The following is a 26,387-nucleotide window of genomic DNA, read 5'->3' as shown; positions in this document are numbered from 1 at the left end:
GAGACATAACCTTACCAACTTTTTAGGTTGCTCAATTGTCCACACCAACTTTTAAGCAACCGTATTTGCATTATATAATGACCTGTTAGATAGGTAATTTAGATTGTCTTCCCTTATGTTGTAAGGATAGAATTGACCCAAACATAATTAAGTGAATTATTTTCATGATGTTCAGACTACTGACATTTACCCCTGTGCCAGTCCATTTTTCCCCCTCAAACGCACGTATGATTGGCTGATGACTTGACACCCACCCACACCACACACACACACACACGCACTCACAGCCCCGACAGAAATACACGTTGACAGCATGCCGCCGCATCCGCCCCCTTTGAAGAGGAGGGGTATTATTTTTGGGCCAGCAGCAGCCACTGTAAGTGATGTAAAAAGACGTCAATGTTGTGGTGGTGGAAAACACACCTCTAATTTCTCAACTGAAAGTCCGACCCACATCAGAGTTAACTTAACATTAAACTGTGAAAATTTAGCTAACTGCAAAACTTGAGTACGAAGCTGCTTAGAGAGAAGTGTCGTCCTGTTTGTGTATTCTACTGTTAAAGTTCATTAAACTGAGAAATGTAGTGAACCTAGGTTTACCCCCTTTTTCTCCAGTGTTTATTTATATTTCATTTATGTGGTCTTAAAGCAGCCTAAAGAAGCTTTTCATTTTTTTTTTTCGTTACAGAAGCGCTGTCAGCAGAGATTGAAGAGGTCAGGGTTCAGCCTGTTAGTGTTCAGACCATACGCCGCACTCTACATCAAATTGGTGTGCATGACTGTCACCCCAGGAGGAAGCCTCTTCTGATTACGGTACACAAGAAAACCGGCTACATGAGACAGGCCGGTTTTCTTGTGTACCGTTTTCAAAAGAGGCTTCCTTCTGGGGTGACAGCCATGCACACCAATTTAATGTAGAGTGCGGCGTATGGTCTGAGCACTAACAGGCTGACCCCCCACCTCTTCTATCTATGCAGCAATGCTAACAGCACTCCTGTAACGAGTCACATATCATTTTGGAGGGGAAATGACAAGCAGTACTCAATTTGCACATTTAGGGATGTACATAGTTTCTATGGGGTGTACTCACTTTTTTTGCCAGGGGTTTAGATATTAATGGCTATATTTTAATTTATTTTGAGGGGAAAATAAACTAACTATATTATATAAGCTGCACACAGACTACTTTCCATTGTGTCAAAGTGTCATTTAGTCTGTTGTCCCATTATAAGATATACTTAAATATCTGCAGAAATGCGAGGGGTGTATTCACTTTTGTGATACACTGTAGTTTACGTAAAATATTAAAATGTAAAGGGAGTGTGGACGTGATGTATTAGTTGCATCCCCATCACGAGGGCTGCAGACGATATACAGTACGTAGGGGAGGGAACTGGCTTGCCCATAAAACTCCACAACAGAGCAGACATTCATTCACACTATAGACTCAGTTAGACACTTTCATTTCTAAGGTAAACTTGTTACCATATCATGTCTTCTTTTGAAATTTGAGCAATAATCGAATTAAATCGCTTGGAGAGTACCTGGAGTACGGCTTCATTATGTGACCACTGGCTGCGCCTTTTTACGCGGCACAATGGAGGAGTTTTTACACACGGACGACAGCCAGCCCCACAACACGTCGTGGGCCGAGGGGCGCGCGTGGGACAACGGGAGTCACTCCGCCAACGCTTCTGCCAACCCTTTGAAACGTAACGACGAAGTGGCTAAAGTGGAGGTAGCCGTGCTGGGGCTGGTTCTGCTTCTGGCGCTGAGCGGCAACCTGTGCGTGCTGTGGGCCATCCGCGCCGCCAAACCACGCCAATCCCGTATGCTCTACTTTATGAGGCACCTGAGCATCGCCGACCTGGTAGTGGCTGTCTTCCAGGTTCTCCCGCAGCTCATCTGGAAAATCACCTTCCGCTTCTGCGGACCGGACGTGCTGTGCAGGCTGGTGAAGTACGCGCAGGTGGTGGGCATGTTCGCGTCCACTTACATGCTGGTGCTGATGTCCATCGACAGGTGCTTGGCCATATGTCAGCCACTCCGACCCTTGCGCAGGAGAAGAGACCGCGTGTGCGTGGGCACGTCGTGGCTGTTAAGTCTCATATTCAGCACACCTCAGGTGTACATCTTCTCCCTGCTGGAGGTCGGGGACGGAGTGTACGACTGCTGGGGGGATTTTGTGGAGCCGTGGGGCGCTAAAGCGTACGTTACCTGGATGACCCTCAGCATCTACATCCTCCCCGTTGGCGTCCTTAGCGTGTGTTACGGCCTGATTTGTGTCAAGATCTGGCAGAACGTCAACCTGAAAACCAGGAGGGACCACTTCTTAGGTCTGGCACCCAATGGGGCGCGTTACCTGTGTCGGGTCAGCAGCGTCAGGCTCATCTCCAAAGCCAAAATCCGTACTGTGAAAATGACTTTCGTGGTGGTGCTGGCCTACATAGTTTGCTGGACTCCATTTTTCTTCGTTCAGATGTGGTCTGCGTGGGATGACGCCGCTCCACGAGAAGGTAAGACCACCTAAAATTATTAGTTCAATAAGGCACTCACGTCTAATTTGAGAAGTGTGACTGTCAGCTTTTTAGATTTCTTTCATGAAGATTTGGACGCTTATTGAAAAAATGACTTATTAATAAATTCATTCAATGTTTGTGACATTATTAATTAATTAGTTTAAATTTCTAATCATTTTTCAATCAATTTTTCTGACACCTGCATAGGGGTGTGCACCTTCAGGTGGAACAATACACAGTACAGCAAAAATACCTATACATGCGTGCACATGTCAACCAACATGTAATAATAATAACAATAAATTAAAAACATAACCTGATTGAGTAAAACCAATAGAAGTTTAGGTCCTGTACTTCAAAACTGTCCCCAATCAGCTACAAATTCTTCGAAAATAAATTCATATATTTGTATATGATTAAATCAAGTCTATGAGCAAATATCTAAGTAATATCTAAGTGACTCAAAGAATAGACTATAAAGTACTATACTGCTCGTCTATAAATCACTTAATGGCCTTGGACCAAAATACATGAGTTGGTGGATCCCTATGAAGCATCTAGACCCCTAAGGTCGTCTGGAACCGGTCTCTTGTATGTTCCAAGAAGAAGAACGAAGCAGGGTGAGGCAGCATTTAGTGCTCCTCACTTCTGGGAAAAGTTGCCAGAAGTTCTGAAGTGTGCTCAAACTGCTAGCTCCTTTAAATCAGGGCTGAAAACGCTTTGTTTATCACAGCATATTCATAACTGTCTATATATTTCAGATTTCAAGCTATTTCCTTTATATTCTTTTGTTGTTGTTGTTGCTTTATTTCCATTCCCGATTTCAATTATTATGACGTAGTTTTTGAAATTCTATCAAGGATTTAATGTGATTCATATGTATAATTTTATTTCCTGTTTCAACTGTGTTTGTGTTAACTTTTTTTTTTTTTATTATTTGATTTTTACAAATTATTTTATCTCTGCTCGTGGATCTTCATGTGATTTAAAGCACTTTGAATTGCCTCGTGTTGAATTGTGCTGTACAACTAGATTTGCCTTGCCTTGCCTTTATTTTATGATCTGCAATATATCTGCTGCGATTGTCTGGTAACCGGTTGAAGGTGTAGTTCACCCCCGGCCCGTAGTGAGCTGCACTCAAAAAATTAAACATGGTATTTATGCAAGGACTTTATTTCAAGTGGTTTCACACAACTGCTTGAACCCTTAGATGCACAAGTTACTGGACCCTACACTTTTCCATAAGTGGGTCAAAAATGACCCATATTAGAACCAATGTGTTTTTATGCCATTTTGGTGAAGAATAATCAGTTGTATATTATTTAGTATAATATTTAGGGCCACACAAGAATGATTTCATGCTTGAAATATCTTTATGCTTCAATTAACTTTTTTGGGGGAAAAAACAAAAACAGAACAGCAATAGACTTCATCCTTCCTTGTATTTATCATCAATGATGAAGAGCTCACATGCATCTTTTTGATGAGATAGCGGTGCTAAGCCCTTGTGGAGGCACTGACCGGTTTCTGAGGATATTGTGGCTCTGTGTTCTGCCCTGGGTGGGAGGTGATTCTCTCTAGTAAGAGCCCTACCAACTCATTCTGTTGGCCATGGTTTGTACACTTTCTTCTTCAGAGGACACAAAGGTGGAATCTTATGAGTCAGATTTATCCTGCTCAGTTGGATTTCCAGGTGGACAACTGCCACTGCCACCTGGACAATAGTCTGGGTCCTCATCATCAGAAATTTTGGACACTTGAATCCAACCCCGTCACTGCCTCTCCATCATCCAACATCTGTAGGACCATTTCAGCTGTAAATCTAGCACAAATACAATTTTTTTGTGTTTTTCCGACTCGACTGAACGGGAAAAGTTGCATAAAAGTGGACCATTTTCAAATTTGATCCAGGTCACTTTCGAATGTGGTTAAAATCCCATCCGGGCCACATTTTTCCAGAATGTGTCTGCGGTCCGAACTGTCAAGTCCCTCAAATTGGAATTTGCAATTAACATCAGCGAAGAGCGCGAGAGACAGGGTGCTACGGTAGAGGTGCAGCTGTGCATTAGCCTTAGCGCCTAGCTTGAACGCGGTTTTTGGGGAAGGAGCTGGCTTGACAACAGTAATTTAAAAAAAAATGGGTTAAGAATAAGCCTGACAATGCTCGGTTTTCTCTCATGTGGGCCATCTCAGACTGCGAATTAGAGCGCATGTTTGATACTTGAACAGGCTCAATGGACAAAGGCAGTCTGAACAGGTACGCCAGAAAAACAGATATGACAAAAAATCGGAATTGTGCATTAGGACTTGTGGTATGAATCTAGCCTTAGTTAGCTTGCTAGTTATGAAGTAGTTTAATTTGTTGATAAATAATAATGACTCATGAAAGACACACACAAAATACTATATGGACATAATACTTATAGTACACGTATTAGCTCTTGCTGTGTAAAATAATCTTAAGGGATGTCACTAGGTACATACGTACCTAGTCTGACAGACAAAGTTGATAAGAATGAAAGATTCCCATTGGATTCCATAGAAAACGCATGTGGGTCATTTTTGACCCACTTGTGGAAGCTTAGGGTAGTAATACAAAAATGGCAATTTCTTCAAATGTATAAAATGTTCATCAAAAAATTGAATGGCATTATATCAAAAACATGTTTTTTGAGGAATACCTGGAACATGAATTACCTCACCTGGTCATTTTTGACCTACTTATGCATCTAAGGGTTAAGTAACTATTAAGTTCTGTAGTTAAATGAAAAATGCCTAAATGATTAAGTAAGACTTAATAAACACCTGGAACAAGTTAAGCAATTCCTAATCAAACCTTTTACATGCAAAATGTGTAACCACAATAAAAAATAAAATAAAAAAAGAAATGTTATTTATGCAGGAACCTTATTTCAAGTGGTTACACACAACTGCTTTAAGTAACTTTTAAGTTATGTCGTAAAATGAAAAATCCCTAAATGATTTAAGTAAGACATATTAAACTACCTGAACAAGTTAAGCAATTCCTAATCAAACCTTTTACATGCAAAACACGCAACCACCTTTTGTTTTCTTACAATAGGAGTGTTATCTTTAAATATTTATTGTGATGTTGTTATTATTCTGGATGAGTGGGGGACCCAAGTGCAGAACATGGGCCTAAATGACAATTTTACCCTACTGTTGCGCTCGTGAGAGGTAACAGAGGGACTTTGCATTCCTTAAGTAAGCACAGAAGTCAGGCTTACTCATATTGTCCTTTTTCAAACGAACACACTCCAGCTATTTACAGACAACACTACTAAGAGCACTTAAACCAGGTGTAGCTGATTAACTTTGTTAGTACATTTACCTTTGCCAGGGGTGTCTGTGATCAACTCACTTAATTAACACTACACCAACAACACCCAAATCAACACCAATCAACTCAAAAATAATTTACACCAAAAAAATCAACACAGCAGATTTTGCTGTGTACGGCAACCTTAGAGGGAAATAAAGTCATACAAATTGTGCAATCACGTTACATATACAGTATATTAAGCAGTGCTTTTTCATAAGTGTTCTAATTTACTCTCTTACATAATTAATATAACAATGGATTCAGTCATGTGTAAAAACACAAAGCTAATGTGTATTTAGTATACAATGAAAAACACTTATTTAAAAGTTATAATTACGTAATGTATATATTAACCAATGCTTATTCATAAGTGTTTTAATTGGCTCTCTTACATGATAAATACAACAATGGGTTCAGTAATGTGTAAAAACACATATCTAATGTGTATATACGTACAATGAAAAACACCTATTTAAAAGTTGGAATAGTGCATGTGCATTTTCTTTGAGTGTGGAAAATTAGTTTGAAATTAGTAGAATTCAATGAATGCATCAACATTCAAATGCTATTCCAGTAAAGTAGTTAAGCCAAACGCTCATTATTCATCACATAAAACAGTTAATAAAGTAATCAATTAATAAAGAAGACAATAATAACAATATTTAAAGATAATAATAGCGCATTGATTTAAATGTTGTTGCTGTTTATGGCAGTCACGGCTTCTGGAAAAATGCTATATCTAAGTTTGCATGTTTTTATTTTGAGGCACCTGTAGCACTGGTCAAACAATGCTTTGAAATCTTTGTGGCCTTGATCAGAAGTCTGCAATTTGTAATATCCTGTTAAGTAGGAATCTTGGTAATGTAAATGCTTTCAGGACCTGATCGGATATGTGGCCAGCAGGCCGTATCTTGCACACCTTTGTGTTATTCAGTACACCTGTACATCCTTATGATATCCCAAAAAATATATGATGAACTTCTATCTATATTTTACAATCTACTATATATTTTTGTGTTTGTTTAAGGGTAGTATGTATATAAGTGTGACAATTATTATACCATAAGCAAGTTAACTTGAAGCCCCATGAAAAAGTATTACTCAGATCACTTAATGCTGAGGTGGCATGGCTCTCTGCTAGCCATCTGCCAACCTGGTAACGGATTCAATCTCCCTGCTCTGGTGGTCATGTCTTAAGTATCCTTCACCAAGATACTAAACCCCATGTTAGTCTTGATGCTGCGTTATCGGTAGGTCAATCATGAGATATAAGATAAATTTGCTGAAAAAAGTGACAGATCATTTTGAATTTTAGATCAATAGTTAGTTTGCATTTTTTTTTGCTGGTGTAGCTAGCATTGAGACTCAATAGCTTGTAGCAAAGGCTATTTTGTGCCCTTCTTTGCATGAGATAAGGCATTTCTTTTCATTTCTTTCCCTGAAGCAATGGACCTGAATGGTGTTGCAGACTTTTTCCCAATGGGACCACTAGTCAGTGAACGATAGTGTCACTGACACTGTTTATCAGTGGGAGGAAAAATCCATGAGATCCACAGAGAGGGGAAAAGGATGACTCCAGAGAGTGGAGTCAAGAGCAGGGAACTATTTGTGATCATTCAGTCATTGCGGACATATGATTATGCAATGAGTCTTGAGTTAAGAAGTCGTATATATGTATATATTTTTAATTATTTATATTTCAACAGTAGATTTTATAGACCAATTTACTCCAGTAAAAAAAATGTCATTCAATCAATGGTTATTGCAATAAACATTCAATTGGAATCCAAAATTGAGTCATCTCAAAGGTATTATGTAAAAAAAGTTATCAGCGTCTTCAATGTATCGTTATTTAGCAGTGAATATTGATGGAATAAAAACTACATACATGTAATATTTAATCATAGAAAACAATAAATATAAGTTAAAACAAATAATAAATAATTAGTCTGTCAAATAATAACTATAGCTTTTTCTTGGACAGCGTCATAAAAATTCAGTGATCAAAATACCGTTATGTAACATGATACGTAATATTCTTTAAAGAAGAAAAACACAGGTGATTTCGTCCATTTAATGTTAAAGAGAAGATATACTAGTCTCACAATAAGGAAACATTTTAAAATAATACATTCAATTAAGGTAAACATAACAACAAAACAAAACAATGTAAAATAAAACATTAGATTAACAAAATAAAATTCACAATAAATGTAAGAAATAGCATAGGTGCTGTTGATAGTCTCTTTTGATTTCACTGAGCTTTCAATGTTAACTAGGATGTCCCGATCGCATATTTTTGCACCCGAGTCACCTGATTTTTAGAATCTGCCGATACCGAGTCCCTATCCGATACAGGGAAAAAAAATGTTTTTTTTCTTTTTCTTTTGTTCAAACATGTTATAGTACTGTACTGTTTACAGTACCTTCTTTCTCTTTTTCCGGGAGTGTTGCAGGGGATAAAACGTCAATATTTTTGTTTCTTTTGGCAATGCCATTGTATTTCTGGATTATTTTATCACTTCTTAGCTCCTAAAACGAAATAAAAAATATATAAGTGTACTGCCTAAAACAGTGTTTTTGTGCACTGCCCAACAGCCAGCTAACATTGTACTGTATGTACTCCAATAAAACACAAGGCTTGGTCTTTTCTTGTTTTTATATGAAGTAATTCGTTTAAATTTGTGAAACTGTAACAAAGAAACATGCATGCATTCAACACAACTGCACAATACACACTGGTATACAAACACCATGAAGACACCACACTTCACTTGAGCTACAAGCGATAAATATAGTTTAGCTTCTATAAAGCAAATATACAGTGATCCCTCATTTTTCGCGGTTGATGGGGACCAGAACCCGTCGTGATGAGTGAAAAACCGCGAAGTAGCAACGCCCCACCCCCCCACCAAAGTTTTGTGTGTGTGTTCAATATATTTATTCAGATTTATCATTGGAAAGAGATACATTTAAGACATGTTTTTTCACTTTTCCCCCAAAGTATAATTAAAAAAAAATATATATATATATATATATATATATATATATAGTTTTTTTTTTTTTTAATAAATGTTTTTTAAGCACCCATTCATCCATCCATCCATCCATCCATCCATCCATCCATCCATCCATCCATCCATCCATCCATCCATCCATCCATCATCTACCGCTTAATCTGGGGTCGGGTCGTGGGAGCAGCATCCAGCAAAAATGCTTGGCTTAATTAAATGCTTCATTGAGTGAGTCCACTCAAATCTGCTCAAGCTGCTCACTTACACACAATGAGTTGCCACAGCAACTGTTTAAAAGTTTAACGATGATTGACGAATGCGGCGCTTTGAAATTCGAGTGTCTGGCAACATCAAACATTAACCGTCTGTCGGTCATCGTTAACTTTAATAAGGAACTCCGGTGCACTGCCTGACCATCAAAGCGCAGGGAGGTTGAGGGTGGTAGTGAGCGTGAGACTACGCGATCGGCTCGTGACAGATCATTTGTATTTATTTATTTTTTAATTGAAAAAAAATCCGCGATGGACTGAGGGCGCAAAGTTTGAAGCGCAAAGTAGCAAGGGATCACTGTATTAAGAAATTTCGTTCATATTGCTTTTCCCCATAAACACACATATACTGCACATTAAAAAGTTGGTATAGATGTAAAATACTTACAGACATATTGTTCCAAGGCAGAAACATAACAGAAAGGACTCAACAGCGTCAATGCTACTGACAGGCTGTGTACTGTGAAAGTGAATGAGCATGTGTTCCATACTGCGTCACACAATGGATGCAGTGAATTATTATGACCACACACAAGGTGGCAGTAACGTATTGTAAAATGTCAACTGGCTCTCATTGGCGACGCTAGCCACCACAATAATATATATATATATATATATATTAGGGCTGTCAAAATTATCGCATTAACGGGCTTTAATTAATTTTTTAAATTAATCACGTTAAAATATTTGACGCAATTAACGCACTAGGCCCGCTCAGACAGATTTAAATGTCAGTACAGTGAAAGGCCAACTTGTTAATTGTGTTTTATGGAGTTTTTCTGCCCTCTGCTGGCGCTTGGGTGTGACTTGCATATGTTATGTGGCGTAATGTCGCCCTCTGCTGGCGATTCAGTGCAGCTGATTATTTGGGTTTCGGCGCGCTTTTCTGACATGATTATATGTCGACGCGAACTCACACTAATAGACAGTGCTATTCAGACCAGCTAACGTCCGCATCCAGTATTCAGTGGCAGTTCTCATAGCCCCATCACACTGTTTGTGTCTAATACATGCATCGCTTGTGAGTTATATTCCTCCTTTGTTTATATTCATGAGCATTAGATAGTTATTGATGATGTGTATTTGAATTTGTTCACATATATGGTGAAATGCAGTTACATTGTTAGATGCTTGTGAGCTAATTGGCTAGTGCTACTGCTCAAATGGACACGTGTGTGTACATTTTATGTTATTTTGTGATTTATGCAAGTTATTGACACATTGCCTTGTTATTTTCAGTTTTACAAAAATACAAGAAACGTGCTCCTGTCAAAAAGAGATGACTTCACTAAAGCCCATGCAACTTTGCCACACCGTCTGATTTCTTTTTGCAACTTATGTTCGCTATCTGTCAATTAGTGTACTCACACACATTGAGGACAGAATAGGGCTGCTAGTTTATTTGATTGAAAAGTTTACAAATTTTATTAAAACGAAAACAATAAGAGGCGTTTTAATATAGCATTTCTATAACTTGTACTAATATTCATCTTTTAAGAACTACAAGTCTTTCTATCCATGGATCACTTTAACAGAATGTTAATAATGTTAATGCCATCTTGTTGATTTATTGTTATAATAAACAAATACAGTCCTTATGTACCGTATGTTGAATGTATATATCCATCTTGTCTTATGTTTCCATTCCAACAATAATTTACAGAAAAATATGGCATATTTTATAGATGGTTTGAATTGCGATTAATTGCGATTAATTACAATTAATTAATTTTTAAGCTGTAATTAACTCGATTAAAAATTTTAATCGGTCGACAGCCCTAATATATATACTGTATATTTTTTTATCTGATCCTTTTCACGCAATTCCGATCTTCTGAAAAATGGCGTGATCGGCCCGATTTTCGATCCCGGATCGGGACACCCCTTATGTTAACCATTTTAAACATTAAGCAGGAATTTTAAGGTAAATTCATATTACTATCCTTAAATGTAGGGTTCTTATATATTTACGGTATTGTTGTTGTCGTTGTCATACTAAATGGTTAAGTGGTTGTTGTACAGGGATTCCAATGATGAATGTGTTTGGTTTGGATATCGATGAGGGATGGGCATTTCACCACATTTCCACATCATCAATGGGGAAATTTCACAATGAATAAATTGTTATTATTCAAATTGTATTTAATTTTTTAATGGTCAACAATGCAAATCTATTTACAAAAGGGTATGTTTATACATTTCATAAATAACATTTTGATATAAATTTTAAGAAATAGCATAGCTGATGTTGATCTTTACACAGAAAGTCACTGAGCACAACTAAACAATGCACTTCAGCCACCTTGTGCACCTTGTTTCTCACAATCCCTTCACAATTCAATTAGTAACTCTCACTCAATTGTTATGCCCATCACTTCTGCAGTTTATTCAACTCTGATGATAAAGGATACAGTGGCCTCAAAACTAAAGCTTTCTGAATAGAATTAGGCCAGCAGGCATTTGAGAATGCATTGTCTTGCCACTATATTCTGTATAGCGTAAGATTGGGAAAAAAAAACAGAAAATAATGGATTAAATGTATTTTTTTACTTCTTTGTTAAAAATGTAAGGTATTGAATTGTTGTTTGACATATTCCCTCATTTCTAAGTGGGTGTTTGCACTCTTCATCGCTTGATTCCCGATCGCTTCTCATGTTTAGGAGCCATATAGGGAAGTACGCTTTAATGAGCTCAACAGGGCTTGAACTCCAAATGGGACTTTGTGCACTCATGCAATGTTTGCTTAACTTCTTGTCTTTGATATAGTGCACGCTACTAATCGAATAAATGATGGTGTTGTCATCATAATCCTCTTCTGGATTTCAACATGACCTCGTCTTCATTCTCACAGCGGCGCTCGCTAAAGAGGCGTGAAATGAAGACGACCGTTTCATCTCCGGCTTTGGAAAAAATGTAAACGATAAGTCAAACGGGGATGAAAGTTCGGTGTCATTTCAGGGTATTTCCCTGCAGGACTGCTCCATCCTAGTCATTTTCCAACTCAGCATATTCCACTAGATTGACATGCTGGTGTCAAAACACCATCATGCACAGAAGGGTTCAGCACTTTCAGGAGAAAATCATCCGACACACTTTAAATCCTTTGCACCCCATTAGCATTAAAAACCAAAAACATGGAAAGATCTTCTCTTTGTCCCAGTGGCATACTCCCCCCCCGTGCATTCTCTGCCTCTCATAACTGGAATTCTAATCAGTTCCATGAATAACAAATGACTTTTTTCCATGCAGGACAGTCACATTGGACTGAAGACATTCTTCATATTTGTTCCGACAGAAATGCACCAAGCAACCTGGAGTTCGATTTGTGTGGCAAATTTACTTATAATGCCAGATGTTTCTGAGGTTGACCTTCCTGCTTTGCCTTAACAATGATTTGTAGCATCAGTCCAGCTGGCCTGAGCTGTGGCTGATGTACGTATGGACAGTAAGGACACGTGGAGTGAAACCATTGTATGTCTTTTTTCCATTGAAGTGACAAGTGTAGAGGATGGATTTTTTTTTTTTTTTTTTTAAAGGAAAAAAAACATGTTTATGCTAAATATGTTTAGCAAGTTTGATTCCTAGTTTAAAGATTTGAGGTGTACAATTTGCTTCTACTCCATGTTTGTCTGTTTGTTTTTTTTATTTTCTTTTTTTTTCTTCTGAGTGCTCCAGCTCTTCCCACATTCCCATGACGTGCACATTGGGTTTACTGAAGACTTTAGTCCATAATTACGAATAGTTGCAATTTGTTGTACCCTAGGATTGACTGCCACAGTCCACTGAAAATAAATTTGCTGGATTAGGCTCTCACGCTTCAGTGATTTCAAATCTTTCATGAACAGTGGTCACTACGGTGGACAATTACTGTACAGTATTTAAAAGTTGAGACCTCTTAAGAGCCCTTTTCAGCGCAAGTGACTGTTTTTGTTGATTAAATATTAGCAATTACTATTATTACATATTATATAAATTATTAATCATTACTGTATTTTTATATTCTTGTTTTATAATTATAAATAGATGTATTAAAGCAAGAGTGGGTAACTTTTCAGTTTTGGGCCATTTTAGCAACGCCAGTGGACAAACGCGGTAGTGTTTTGCCTTCAGGAAACTGCATTTCCCATGAGGACCAGCGCACATCCACGCAGTGTCATAAAATCATCAATCAATCAAAAATGTATCTCCCAGTCACCTACAGATGGATTAAACCAGTGGTCCCCAACCTTTTTTACACCACGGACCGGGGTTGTGGGCCTTTTTTTCACCAACCGGCAATGTGTGGCAGAAAATGACAGTAAATATAGAATAACATGTCAAGGCTAAAAACGAATATTAAGTGCAGGGAAAATGTCACTCACCATACACTAAATTAACCTTTTTTTAATAGCGGCCTCTCCTAAAACTTGTCGGCAAATATCCGTGGTCGCAAGCATAATGAGTTTTTCTCCATTCGTGAAAGGTTTCTTAGATTTAGCAATACGGTTCGCCATGAGTGAATGAATGAATGCTTTATTTGGACATGAGAAAAAAATAAAAATAATAGACAAACACAACAAACAAAAAACAGAATGAATTTTTTTTTTTTTTTTTTAAATCAGACAGAACCAATGATATTCTCGAGATAACAGAAACATTAGTTAAGACAATAATAATAATGATAATAATAAGCAAGATCAGAATTTATTCATTGTGTCCAAAAAGGAGTAGGATGAAGCATTTGCTTATTAAAACCTACCCCCCATTTCTATTCCTTAATTATATGTATCCGCCCTATGTAACTAGTCCTCATATTAACAATGAAATAAACTAAATAACCATATACATAAGATGCAAGATAAACAAAAATAAACAGGACTTAGCCAATAACAGATATGTGAAACCCCCCCTATAATTTAACCCCTTCCTCTTCTCTATACCCAGTGAAAACCATGTGCTTGTACCACTTCCTAAACTGGGTCATGCTTGGACATTGCTTGAGCCCCTCATCTAGTTTATTCCACAGGTATGATGCCCTCAGTTTATTCGCTTTTGTTGCCTCGTTTGCTAGCTTTTAGCCAAATATTATACAGAATGGACGGTACACAGGAAAGCCCACCCATCTCATCAGACCATAGGACATGGTTCCAGTAATCCATGTGCTTTGTTGACATGCCTTCAGCAAACTGTTTGCGGGCTTTCTTGTGGACTGTCTTCAGAAGAGCCTTCCTCCTGGGGATGACAGCATTGCACACCAATTTGATGTAGAGTGCAGCGTATGGTCTGAGCACTAACAGGCTGACCCCCCACCTCTTCAATCTCTACAGCAATGCGGGCAGCACTCCTGTAACGAGTCATATGACATTTTGGAGGGAAAATGACAAAAAGTAGGCTACTCAATTTAGGGATGCACATAGTTTCTAAACGGTGTACTCACTTTTGTTGCCAGGGGTTTAGATAATAATGGCTATAATTTGAGTTATTTTGAGGGGAAAATAAATTATCTCATTTATATAAGCTGCACACAGAGTACTTTTCGTTGTGTCAAAGTGTCATTTTGACTGTGTTGTTCCATGAAAAGATATACTTACCGTATTTTTCGGACTACAAGTCGCACCTGAGTATATGTCGCACCAGCCATAAAATGCCCAACGAAGAGAAAGAAACATATGTAAATCACACCGGAGTATAAGTTGCCCCCTTTTTTGGGGAAAATTTACTCGATAAAATCCAACACACAGAACAGATATGTCATCTTGAAAGGCAATTTAATATTAAAATACAATAGAGAACAACATGCTGAATTAATGTACAGTGTACAGTGCATGAACAACGAAATGCGAATATACTGTCCTCACCAGGACGATACGGTTCGGTCCTGGCTATACAGCGAACTCCCAAATGACCAGGCTGGACGTCCGTATAATTTGCTGAATCAATTTCGTCCTCGTTACCATACAGGTTCGCAACGTAAATAAATTATAATTAGGTGCTCTTACAGCAATGACATAAACGGTTAGCATGCGTTCGCTAGCATTAGCACATCGTTCAAACAACCACACAACTGGCTCTAAGTGTCCGATCGCAGGTGGAAAACACACAACAACAACAGAAAAGATGATACACACAGGCGTTGCCTCTGTAGAGATATTTTAAAGTGATCCTCTAACTTAAATACATGTAGGCTCTAATAAACCACAATTGTTCCCTTGTACTAAAATATGTTGTTAGAAACACATAAAATTTTAAATCAATGGCAATATTTTATAATATTTAGTCCATATTTTGACCGTTAGTTGGCGCCATGGTTTGCAGGCTCGCAGTGATGACGTAATTGGGATCTTTCCAAATGTGTAGCGTGTTCAAAAATTGCTTACTGCTGCCTAAACTCGCAAAGTAAAATGCCACGATGTGCTGCTTTTAGATGCAATTTCCAGTCAAATGGAAACAAGGGGAGTGAAGTGAGTGGTCAAAGTGGAATTATTATTTTTAATGAATAAATGTGCATTAGTGGAAGCTTCTCCCCCTTTTTGGTCCCTGTGTGCACGTATCCTACCCACCACGCATTACAACTGGCGCCCGAACATTTTACCTGGATCCTCAGTCAAGTAAGGGATCCGTCTATTTTCTGGAACCGACGGCACCACCGCGTCTGCAATATTTTGTCACGTATGTGCGGGGCAGGCAAGCGGTGTGTGGGCCCAAATGCAGGGAAAGTGAGGCGAGGCAGGTAGACGATGGAAAAACGATTTAATTAAGGCTAGCAAAAACAAAGTATCAACAAATAACTCAGGTCACTAACAAAGGCTGGATATCAAAAACTTACTGAGACGAACACGAGGGCTTGGACAGGACTTGAAACTGGCGTTGACATAGACACTGACGGAGACTGACATCGACAAGCACATGTGCATTGACATTGACGATGACGCAACAAGGACTGAAAAGAAACTGGGAGCTTATATACACACGTAGACAAAGGGTAACGAGACAACGAGGAACAGCTGGGTAACACACTAGGATGCAGATTGCAGGACACTGGGAGAAGGCACAACAGGTGAAATCAATGGGCAATCACAGAGACAAGTCACACAAGGAGAAAACCAACACAAAACCTAACAGTACCCCCCCCAAGGGACGGATCCCAGACGTCCAGAGGAAACAAAAAGTCAGAAGGTTGCTGGGAGGAGGGAGCAACACCAGCCCGTCAGGGCCAGTCAGGCGGGTGTCCAGGACGCCAGACATGGGCTGACCGCACGGGTCGATCTGGAGGGCGTCCAGAGCGTCAGACGTTTGGCGACCGCACGGGCCGATCAGGCGGGCGTCCCAGACGAGGCAGTGCTCGATCTTTCATGCCGCCAAGCCGTGGCAAGAAGCGGGGAGCGAGGGCCAGGAACTTCGGAGTCTGCTGGCGAGACAGCCGCGGTGTCGTCTGCTGGCGGGACAGCCGCGGTGTCGTCTGCTGGCGGGACAGCCGCGGAGTCGTCTGCTGGTGGGACAGCAGCGGAGTCGTCTGCTGGCGGGACAGCAGCGGAGTCGTCGTCGTCTGCTGGCGGGACAGCAGCGGAGTCGTCTGCTGGCGGGACAGCAGCGGTGTCGTCTGCTGGCGGGACAGCAGCGGTGTCGTCTGCGGGCGGGACAGCAGCGGGGTCGCAGGAGTCTGCTGGCGGGACAGCAGCGGGGTCGCAGGAGTCTGCTGGCGGGACAGCAGCGGGGTCGCAGGAGTAAACAGGAGCAGTCGGCGCGGGGTTGCAGGAGTAAACAGGAGCAGTCGGCGCGGGCACAGGACTGCGGGGAGTCGGCGCGGGAGCCACTTGACTGCGGGGAGTCGGCGCGGGAGCCACTTGACTGCGGGGAGCCGGCGCGGGAGCCACTTGACTGCGGGAGCCGGCGCGGGAGCCACTTGACTGCGGGGAGCCGGCGCGGGAGGAACTTGACTGCGGGGAGCCGGCGCGGGAGCAACTTGACTGCGGGGAGCCGGCGCGGGACCATGCCGTCGGCGCGGACGAGCACGCCGAGGTTTCCGGACAATGTTCTGTGGCAGACTGGGTGGCACATTACGTGGTGAAATCGAAGGAGGGTAGTGGGAACTATGGCCCTTACCTGGGCGCCCCCGCCGGCCACCACACGGAGGTCCAGTGTAGATGGCCAAACGGGAACCCAGGTAAGGGTCCAGGGAAAAAGGCTGGAAAGGGGGCGTGGAATGACCGAGGCGCGACAAAAACTGAGAGGGTGAAGAATAAGGCATGGAATCAAAACCTGGGTCGGAGTCGGTGTCAGAAAGGAAATCATATGAATCGTGATCTTCAAAATCAGAAAAATCTGAATCTAAAAAAACGTGGCGAGGCAGAATATAATCAGGGGAACATGCGGACGGTCGTCGGCGTGTACGACGGTGCTGGATTTTTCCCGCTGGGTCCACTAGTGGTTGCGTCATTCTGTCACGTATGTGCGGGGCAGGCAAGCGGTGTGTGGGCCCAAATGCAGGGAAAGTGAGGCGAGGCAGGTAGACGATGCAAAAACGATTTAATTAAGGCTAGCAAAAACAAAGTATCAACAAATAACTCAGGTCACTAACAAAGGCTGGATATCAAAAACTTACTGAGACGAACACGAGGGCTTGGACAGGACTTGAAACTGGCGTTGACATAGACACTGACGGAGACTGACATCGACAAGCACATGGGCATTGACATTGACGATGACGCAACAAGGACTGAAAAGAAACTGGGAGCTTATATACACACGTAGACAAAGGGTAACGAGACAACGAGGAACAGCTGGGTAACACACTAGGATGCAGATTGCAGGACACTGGGAGAAGGCAAAACAGGTGAAATTAATGGGCAATCACAGAGACAAGTCACACAAGGAGAAAACCAACACAAAACCTAACATATTTGTTTCGGATCTGACCATTTTTTTTATTCGTCGGTCCCACAGCGACTTTTCGGATCAGTCTATTTTGTGGAATCGACGGCCTGATCACGGCTGCAACACTGCCTGGGATCGGTCTAAGTCCTGGATCTTCGAGTGAGTAAAAAACGCGGATTTGGATTACTATTGCTATCTTTTTTGTTGACTATTCTTCGTGGGAGTTTTCCCCAAATCATACTAAATAATTAAAGCACTATGGCACACTACAGTGACGACAGTGACTCTGACGTGGACCTTACAACAATGTTGGAGTTCGTCAGGGAACGTGTGTTTGCATACTGCTGAGCTCCCGAGTGAGGAGTGGTCAAGGTGGAAATATTATTTTTTGTGAATAAATGTGCATAAGTGGAAGCTTCTCCCCTTTTTGATACTTTTATACACATATCCTAGCTACCATGCGTTACAATGTACAAGACATGAATTACACAAGGTGTGCTCTTTGGCCTGTACTGTATGTAAAGCACACGACAGTTCTGAATGCTAACAATCTACATAATTATATTGGGATATGTTTGAAAACGCAATATGCTTACCTTGAATATTTGCTAATAAAACCGGACAGCATATACTCTCGCTCCCAACCGGAGTTCCTAACAGCACTCTCTCGCATCACCAGTTTTGCCCAACTTTTGTCTTATCAGGTATTTGCTGCACGCATTTTTCCCTGAAGCTCATCTTGTGAACGACCGACTGCTGCTCTTCACTTTTCAGATCCGGTTCAAATAGGAAGGGTAGAACTGACGACATGTTGGGAAAGCTAACGAGTAACACGCTGGAATTTCGACAACGGGACCAGTGACGTCACACACTGCGACATAACAAGAATGGTGACCTATCACGTAAAATAATTTTACAAACTTTATTGAAACAAAAACATTGAAAGGGGTTTTAATATCAAATTATTATAACTCATACTAACATTTATCTTTTAAGAATTACTTGTCTTAAAAATAGAGGATCCCTTTAAAAGTATAAACAATGAACGTAGGTTGGCAGCCGTGTTTCTCTCTCGCTAACTCGCCCACTCACTCACAGCTACGTAGCTGTCCGTCTTCTTCTGGCGTTTGAGCGCTCTTCTTCAAGTAAACAAGTGCACCCCCACGTGGGCGTGAAAGCGCCACAAACTAAAAGCATGCATTTCAATATAAAAAAGTCAATAATACAATTGAACACACATTGCCAAAGGCAGAACGCGAACGTGGCCATAGCTATTAAGAGTTACTCAGATAACTATAGCATAAAGAACATGCTAACAAGTTTACCAAACCATCAGTGTCACTCCAAAACACCAAAATAACATGTGAAATGATATCATAATGTGTTAATAATTTCACACATAAGTCGCTCCCGAGTATAAGTCACACCCCCAGCCAAAATATGAAAAAAAACCGTGACTTTTAGTCCGAAAAATGCGGTAAATATCTGCAGAAATGCGAGGGGTGTACTCACTTTTGTGATACACTGTATGGGCAGTTATGAATATGCTGTGGTAAAACAGTAGTGTTTTAGCCCTAATTTAAGGGAACTAACGGTGTGAGCACAGATCAGATCTTCAGGTAACATGTTCCAGATGTGAGGAGAATAGTAACTGAATGCTGCCTCAAAAATAAGTTTGATTTGTTTTGAGTGGTCCAAGGCCATTAAGTGTTTTGCAGACCAGACCATAAATGCAATTATATTTTTTGCATGAAAGGGTTCAATACTTTTCACACAGAACAGATTTTTATTTTTATTATTTGTTTTGTTTATTTGTTTTATTATTTGTATTACATGTACATTTATTTTGATATAATCTAATTTGAAAATATGCATACATCAGTCAATTAAAGCACAGTAATCCTTAAGGGACCGACAACACCTTTATCATGTGCATCCCAGCTGGAAGAATCTTCTTTGATAAGGTGAATAAACACTGAATCATTATATTTTGTAATAGTGGAGAAAAAGGCCAATTCCTGTATTCACATCGCACCTATAGTCAATTAGTGGTCTCCAGTCAAGTGCGGCATACATGGATTTTCCTATCAATGCAAAACGTATTTTTGAATTTGGCACCCAACTCTGCAACAAGATAGGCGTACCTGTGCATTGAGGGTGCGTTCTTGAAGGCCCGGCCAGCACAAGTGGCAGGTTATTGAATGGAATTTGTTGTATTTAACACCAGGGGGCCATTTACATGGTGACTCTCCGAGACTACGAAACATTTCTAATTTGCATTTATATGGTTCCATCTCCATTCGAGCAATGTCGCAATTCCGCATGAAAACGATGTAGTATTCATGCAGGCCCTAGGGGGCAGTGCAGAAGTACAAGGCGACATCCAATGATGCACTCTGACCGCAACAACCTCCTCAGCCCAGGAGACAACATACCCGCCCACTCCAAGCAATGGCATTTTTCTTTTGCTCCAAAAATGGAAACATTCAACATATTTAAATTAAAAATACTATAAAAACAGTAAACTAAAGCCGACTTTCCGCTATATTTGCTGTTTTTAATGTTCAGTAGCACCTCTGCGCACGCCGAATGTGACATGTGCGAGTGCTGACGTTATCGGCGCGGTAGCTTTCCATTGATATGGATGCAGAGCAAGCCCCCACTTTGGATCCTTCCACTTTGGAGCCCGGATTCAATGGTTTGCATCATCGCCTTCCGTTTTCGCCGACACCATATAAAGGCGAGGCCCTTCTGCAACACAGTCATTGCATCTTTGTGTCGCAGAGTCACCATGTAAACTGCCCCTAGAACTACCAAGGGTGGATCAGTTGATACAAATCCCTTTTATATCGAGAGAAGTGTCATTAGACGCTAATCAGCATATGTTTCATGAGCATTGAGGTCCTCATTAGTCAGTCCCATTCACACTGGCAAAACCACAGGGTTGGATTGCTCCAATTAGCATCTTGAGTGTTTGCAGGGCATGGCTGCCTTGGCTTTGTCGGAGAGCGGACCGCTCAGGCAGGCAATCGGGCGGACAACCTTTTTACATCTTCCAAAAGCTGCAGTTCGCCTACAGTATGTGGGGGGGGGGGGGGGATAACAAAACAAAACATTTTTTATGTGGTGACATATGACACTTCGTCCTTTTCCTGGGGCTAGGTGTTAGAAGTCGGAGCAATTTTTCCTTCTGCGCCTTCTTTGCGCCAACATGAGAGTGAGCCAATTCCTTTGCAAGACCCACCAAGAAGTCCCCCCGTCTCTCTTGCCTTCTGGTGAATGCCTGATACAACACATATGCATTCAATGCAGCCATGTCAATAATATTGTAGAACACGATTGATTGGCTGATGACTTGACACACACATGCAAGCTCACACAGTCACCACAGAAATACATGTCGACAACATGCCGCCTTCTTCGAAGAGGAGGGATATTAGAACTTTTTTTTGACCGGCAGCAGCCACTGTAAGTAATTTTAAAAGACGAATGTTGTAGAGGTGGGAAACACCACTAATTTTGCTACTGAAAGTCCAATCTCCATCAGAGTTAGAATAAAATTAAACTGTGTGAATTTGCTAACCTGCAAAACTCAAGTGGGAAGTTGCAAAGAGAGAAGTGTCTTTTCTGTTTGTTTTTTCTACTGTTAACATGAATTAAACTGTGACAAATGTAGTGACAGTATTCGTGCCGCGGTCCTCCTTACCAGCTGTTGGCTCGCCATTCATTCTTGTGTGCGTTTGATCACTAGTTTGATACACTCCCGCTTTTTCGGTGAGGTCTCTTGTGTTTATTCGTTATTGGATCGTTTTTGTTCACCACTGTAAATAAGAGCACTGAAGCAGTAAGGGTAAGCTGCCATTTCTGTTCAACCCGTTTTCTCCTGTTTTGTTGAGAGTAGGAAGCTAGGGTAGTGGCTGTCTTTTTGTTCTTTCCTTTTTACGATCAGGGTTTAGTACGCCGGTGGGGTTTAAGTGTAGTTCTTTTGTTTGTTGTTTTGGCCTGGGCTTACCCTGAAGCCGCGTTTCTTTTGCATTTTGTATATATTCATTGCGAGTTTGATTATTGTGAATAAATTGTGTCCACTTGTAAACTTGTGTGGCTTGTTTTACGTTACTCCCTTCGTGAGCCGTCCTTGGGATGTAACAATATCAATTAATTAGGTTCATATTCATGAGAAATGTAGCCCTTCCGAGCAAAAGGTGTACATGCAGGTTATGCTGTTATATCGTTCCTACCAATGTTGAGACCAAATCTACTCCCTTGCGTTAAACATCAGGCTTTTAATCCAAAAACAGATGGCCATGTAAACGTAACCATTGTCAGTTTGACCAAACTCATACATATTCTGGCTGTCTCCTTTCTAACAGACACAGCCTTCATTATCGCCATGTTGCTGGCCAGTCTGAACAGTTGCTGCAACCCCTGGATCTACATGCTTTTTGCCGGTCACATGTTCCAGGGCGTGATGTGCAGCTTTTTCTGCTGTCGGCGCAACGGGAAGGCATCCCCGTGCAGCCGCCCCGATAACAACTCCTCCGCGTACGCCATAAAGAAAGACAGCAGTCACAGGAGCCTCTCGCACACGTCCAGCACAGGCGGGCCGGCACATTGAGACCTCAGCTGACAGGCGAGTGTACGTACTTCTTTACTGACACATCATTACTTCAATAGCCTCAGAGGAAATGTCATTTCCAGCCAGTAGAATCCACGAAATAATAAAAAACAACTTTCATATTTTAAAGCCATTTCGCCAAAGACAAATCTGAGTCGGCTAATGTTTTTGTGGATTTAATTTTTATGCAATGAAAGCTTAGGTGGGGGACATGTCCTAGAGATTTACTGTATATGGCAGTGATTACTTTTCTTTGAGACTTGTTTTAAATTGTTTTCCACAGAACTAAACATTTTGCCAGATACAATGGATTTGATTACCCGTAATTTTCTCTAAGGCACACCTGACTATAAGCCAACACCCACCAGATTGACACGAAAGCGGCATTTTTTTCATAAATAAGACGCACCAGACTATAAGCTGCAGCTGTATTATGGGATATTTTCACCGAAAGATATTAACCGGTAACACTTTATTTGACTGCGGCGTCATTAAGACTAGGTTTGGGCATCGAGCATCGATGGGATCCGGGACTAACACTCAAGTTCTCCAGGAACTGTTCAAATTTTTAAATTTCGATTCCAGGTCTCGATACCCTAACCACCAACCGGAAAAAATTATATGAAATTGAAAGTTCATATAATTTAAGAAATAATCGAGGAGTTAAGAAATTAATATAAACTATGCAATTTTTTTTACCCTGGTTATTAAAAGAATTGGAACCGAGAATCGTTTGGAACCGGAATCATAACGTGTAATCGGAATCGGTCAAATCTAAATGATGCCGTTTAGTGTCCGACAATTATCTCAATTTTGAATGGATGTAAAAGATTCGAGCTGGACATAAATGGCGTTAGTGATCAAATTTGCTGGATGACACTTAATGACATCTGTCATAAACATTCAATAATGCCCATGACAGTGTCATGTCATGATCATAACCGTCTTATGCCAGGATTATGACACCGCTGTCAAATAAAGTGTTCCCTGTTAAACAACCCAAATAAATCAACAAATAAGCCGTGGGATTTAAAATGAAAGAAAAATGTAGCAGTTTATAGTCCGAGAATTACGGTAAATATAGTGGCACTTTCTTCTCGTAATGGCATCCTTTTTAGCCTCATACATTAAAGTCTCGTTAATCTAGGTTGAATGAAAGACAAGAAATGAACCGGCATTAGAATAACAGTTTATTGCAATAGTGGCCCAACAGCAAACATTAGTAAAATCTATGGCTATTTAATTAAAGGTGATAACTAATATTCACCTATCGTAACAAACGGTGGCACTCAAGCGAAAACATTTAAAGGTACTTCACGAGTCTTATATCAATTTCTGGTGGTCCCAACTTTTCAGCACTGAATGAATCAGAAATTTTGATTTTAATCAGACTACTCATGAACCATAAGCTATTTTTTAAAATTATTTCAAGCACTTAAGCACTTATTTCATTTTTAGGTGTCTCAATGTAAGAGACATGCACCATCCAATCTCTGTATGATTTTTTTCCCACAGAAAGCTGGAGGTGTCCTACAGAGCAGAGAAAGTGGAAAGGCAGCAGGACCAAAAAACTCGTTTCACGATACCCCATCACTCCGTATTCAATAAAAATGCACGTTTCACTGAAGTGCTATCTAAACACTTGACAATTGTATACAATTTCGATGTGAATACTAAGGGAGAACAGTGAAGCCTGGCTTCTCTGTGCTTTTGTTGTGTCTTCAATGACAATCATACACAACTGTAAAATATGTTATTCAAACATCTACCACACTTTTCAGTTAGTAGAATAGAAGCCGCTTTCAACAAAAGAATAACATTATGGCAACCCTGGATCACTTTCTTAAGTGGTCAACAATAGTGGTGGACCACCCAGGACACTGCTCATTTTTACTTTAATAATATTATGATTGCAATTTCCAAGGATACATGCAATACAATAAAGAACCATTTCAGTCAACTATGGATGTTTTGCATTTATGAGGTTGTGCTATTGCTTACTCAGTGCAAATATCAAACAAAGCCTGAGGCATAACATTTGTGTATTTTGTTTCACAGATTAATGTTTTCAAAGGCATTTGTGAGACCACCATTTCTGTCAGTATCCCTTTGCATTCAAGTGTATTAGTGAGCCGTATCCAAAGTACTGTCAGATTCAAGTCTGCATATGAATTGACTGCCTCTCTGTGGTTGTATGCTAGAAGGAAGGGGAACAGTTTCCTACTGTGTAATTTGAATGTCTCTTATGTTGAATGTGACTGAATGGAAAGTGCAAAAACAGAAGTTTAGGGCAAGAAGTCATGTATATATTATCCGTCCTAGGTAGATGACAGAAAAACTACAGTATGTTGATTCTAAGACAAATCAAATCTCTTGTAATATAATATGACTTTGTAAATAATGAACTGCATTTTCTATAAGGCATAATATAATATACACCTTGAATGAATGGCCTATCTGAAAACTGTTTCATATATAGGGCGCTCTCAGGGCCGTTCCTGACCAATTTGGTACCCTAGGCAACATATTTGATGCCCCCCCCCCCCCCCCCACCACCATTTTCACCACAAACATTCAAACGCTCACACTGAAAAAGCACATTACCTCTTTGTAATTTATTATATAAAAAAAGACAACGAACACGTGCAGAAATTAAAAGAAAAATGCTCTAGTAACTATTCAAAAGCACCAATTACAAAACACTTCAAATACAAATGAATAAAATAAATTACAAATGTTATTACAATATGATTGACTCCCACCTACACAAACCTATATAAAGAAACACAGAACACTTTAAAATGCAACTTTTTTTTTTCACCTTGACCTATAACCTTGCTCACCTTGTCTTCACTGATGCAAAAGCATCTATTGCACTTTCATATGACAGTTGTTTTGGAAGGTGCACTTCTTTCCTGGACTTGGTATTGATGTGGATAAGTTCGCTGTAAAAGATGGCCTAGGATTTAGAGAGGTAGAAGGAAAATATTTCAGAAGAGCATCTACAAGGAGAAGAAAGTGGAATGTTACATTATATCGGTCAAATAGCTGTTGATTGTGAAACCAGCATGACGTAACCATTATAGCGCCTAAATTCTTGCAGTCTACTGTACCTGTCTGTTGTAAGAAAAAAAAAAAAAATAAATAAATTCAATATTTTTTTACATGAACGTGATCGCCATTTTAATGAATTAATGACACATTTAATCACAAATGTTTTGTTACGGCTCACTCCTCATCACCTTCACATTCTCCCCACTGACTCTGCTCTGCACACCTGTCACCAATCACCACACCTGCCTCCACTCCACAATCAACCACCTGCCACTGTAAGAGACCGGTCTGCACAACATTTGGCGCCAGAGCTTCACCTCACCACGCATGGTAAAAGTGCAGGCCTTCCTTTTGCACACCTTGCGACTCATCTGTGCTTATTTTTCCTCAACAGCAATACTGAGCCAATCCAGCCTTCCAGCACATTCAAGAAAACTGCAGAGCCGCCACTTCTCACCAGTTTTCCTTTGTTCAATAAACGCATCTTGGACTTTGGATTTCTGACTTCTCTTTGCTGTGCTTTTGGGTCACACCGTCTTGCCACCATAACATGTTTGCATTTATATCATACCACCCATACCACAGAACTTTGAAATTATTGTTTGCATATTAATTGGTGTATTTATTTAATTAAACTTGGCACTTTTAGGCAAGGCAAATTTATTTGAAAAGCACAATTTAACACAAGGTAAAAGTTGTTCACATCACATGAAAATAAGC

At 40.3% G+C, this 26,387-nt stretch overlaps 1 protein-coding gene across 2 annotated transcripts; it reads left to right on the top strand.

Annotated features, from left to right (window-relative positions):
- Positions 1-1,450: 1,450 nt before the first annotated feature.
- Positions 1,451-25,647, top strand: LOC130921741 (isotocin receptor-like). Of its 2 annotated transcripts, none has more exons than XM_057845979.1 (3): positions 1,451-2,516; positions 22,369-22,628; positions 24,129-25,647. In XM_057845979.1, exons 1-2 carry the CDS (start codon positions 1,598-1,600, stop codon positions 22,611-22,613), a joined length of 1,164 nt encoding a protein of 387 aa, XP_057701962.1. In that variant the 5' UTR covers positions 1,451-1,597; the 3' UTR covers positions 22,614-22,628; positions 24,129-25,647. The 2 variants fall into 2 exon arrangements, with proteins under 2 accessions (XP_057701962.1, XP_057701961.1); XM_057845978.1 differs by having other exon boundaries at positions 22,369-22,634.
- The last annotated feature ends 740 nt before the right edge of the window (positions 25,648-26,387 follow it).

This window comes from Corythoichthys intestinalis, chromosome 9 (genome assembly GCF_030265065.1).
Source record: "Corythoichthys intestinalis isolate RoL2023-P3 chromosome 9, ASM3026506v1, whole genome shotgun sequence".
In the NCBI taxonomy this organism is placed as follows: Eukaryota; Metazoa; Chordata; class Actinopteri; order Syngnathiformes; family Syngnathidae; genus Corythoichthys; species Corythoichthys intestinalis.
Note: the sequence above shows the minus strand (reverse complement) of the source record. Positions and strands in the feature narration are given on the sequence as shown.

Coding starts and splice junctions, on each gene's coding strand:
- LOC130921741 (XM_057845979.1), top strand. CDS start 1,598: ATGGAGGAGTTTTTACACACGGACGACAGCCAGCCCCACAACACGTCG. Junction 2,517..22,368: donor TGACGCCGCTCCACGAGAAG/GTAAGACCACCT, acceptor CCTTTCTAACAG/ACACAGCCTTCATTATCGCC.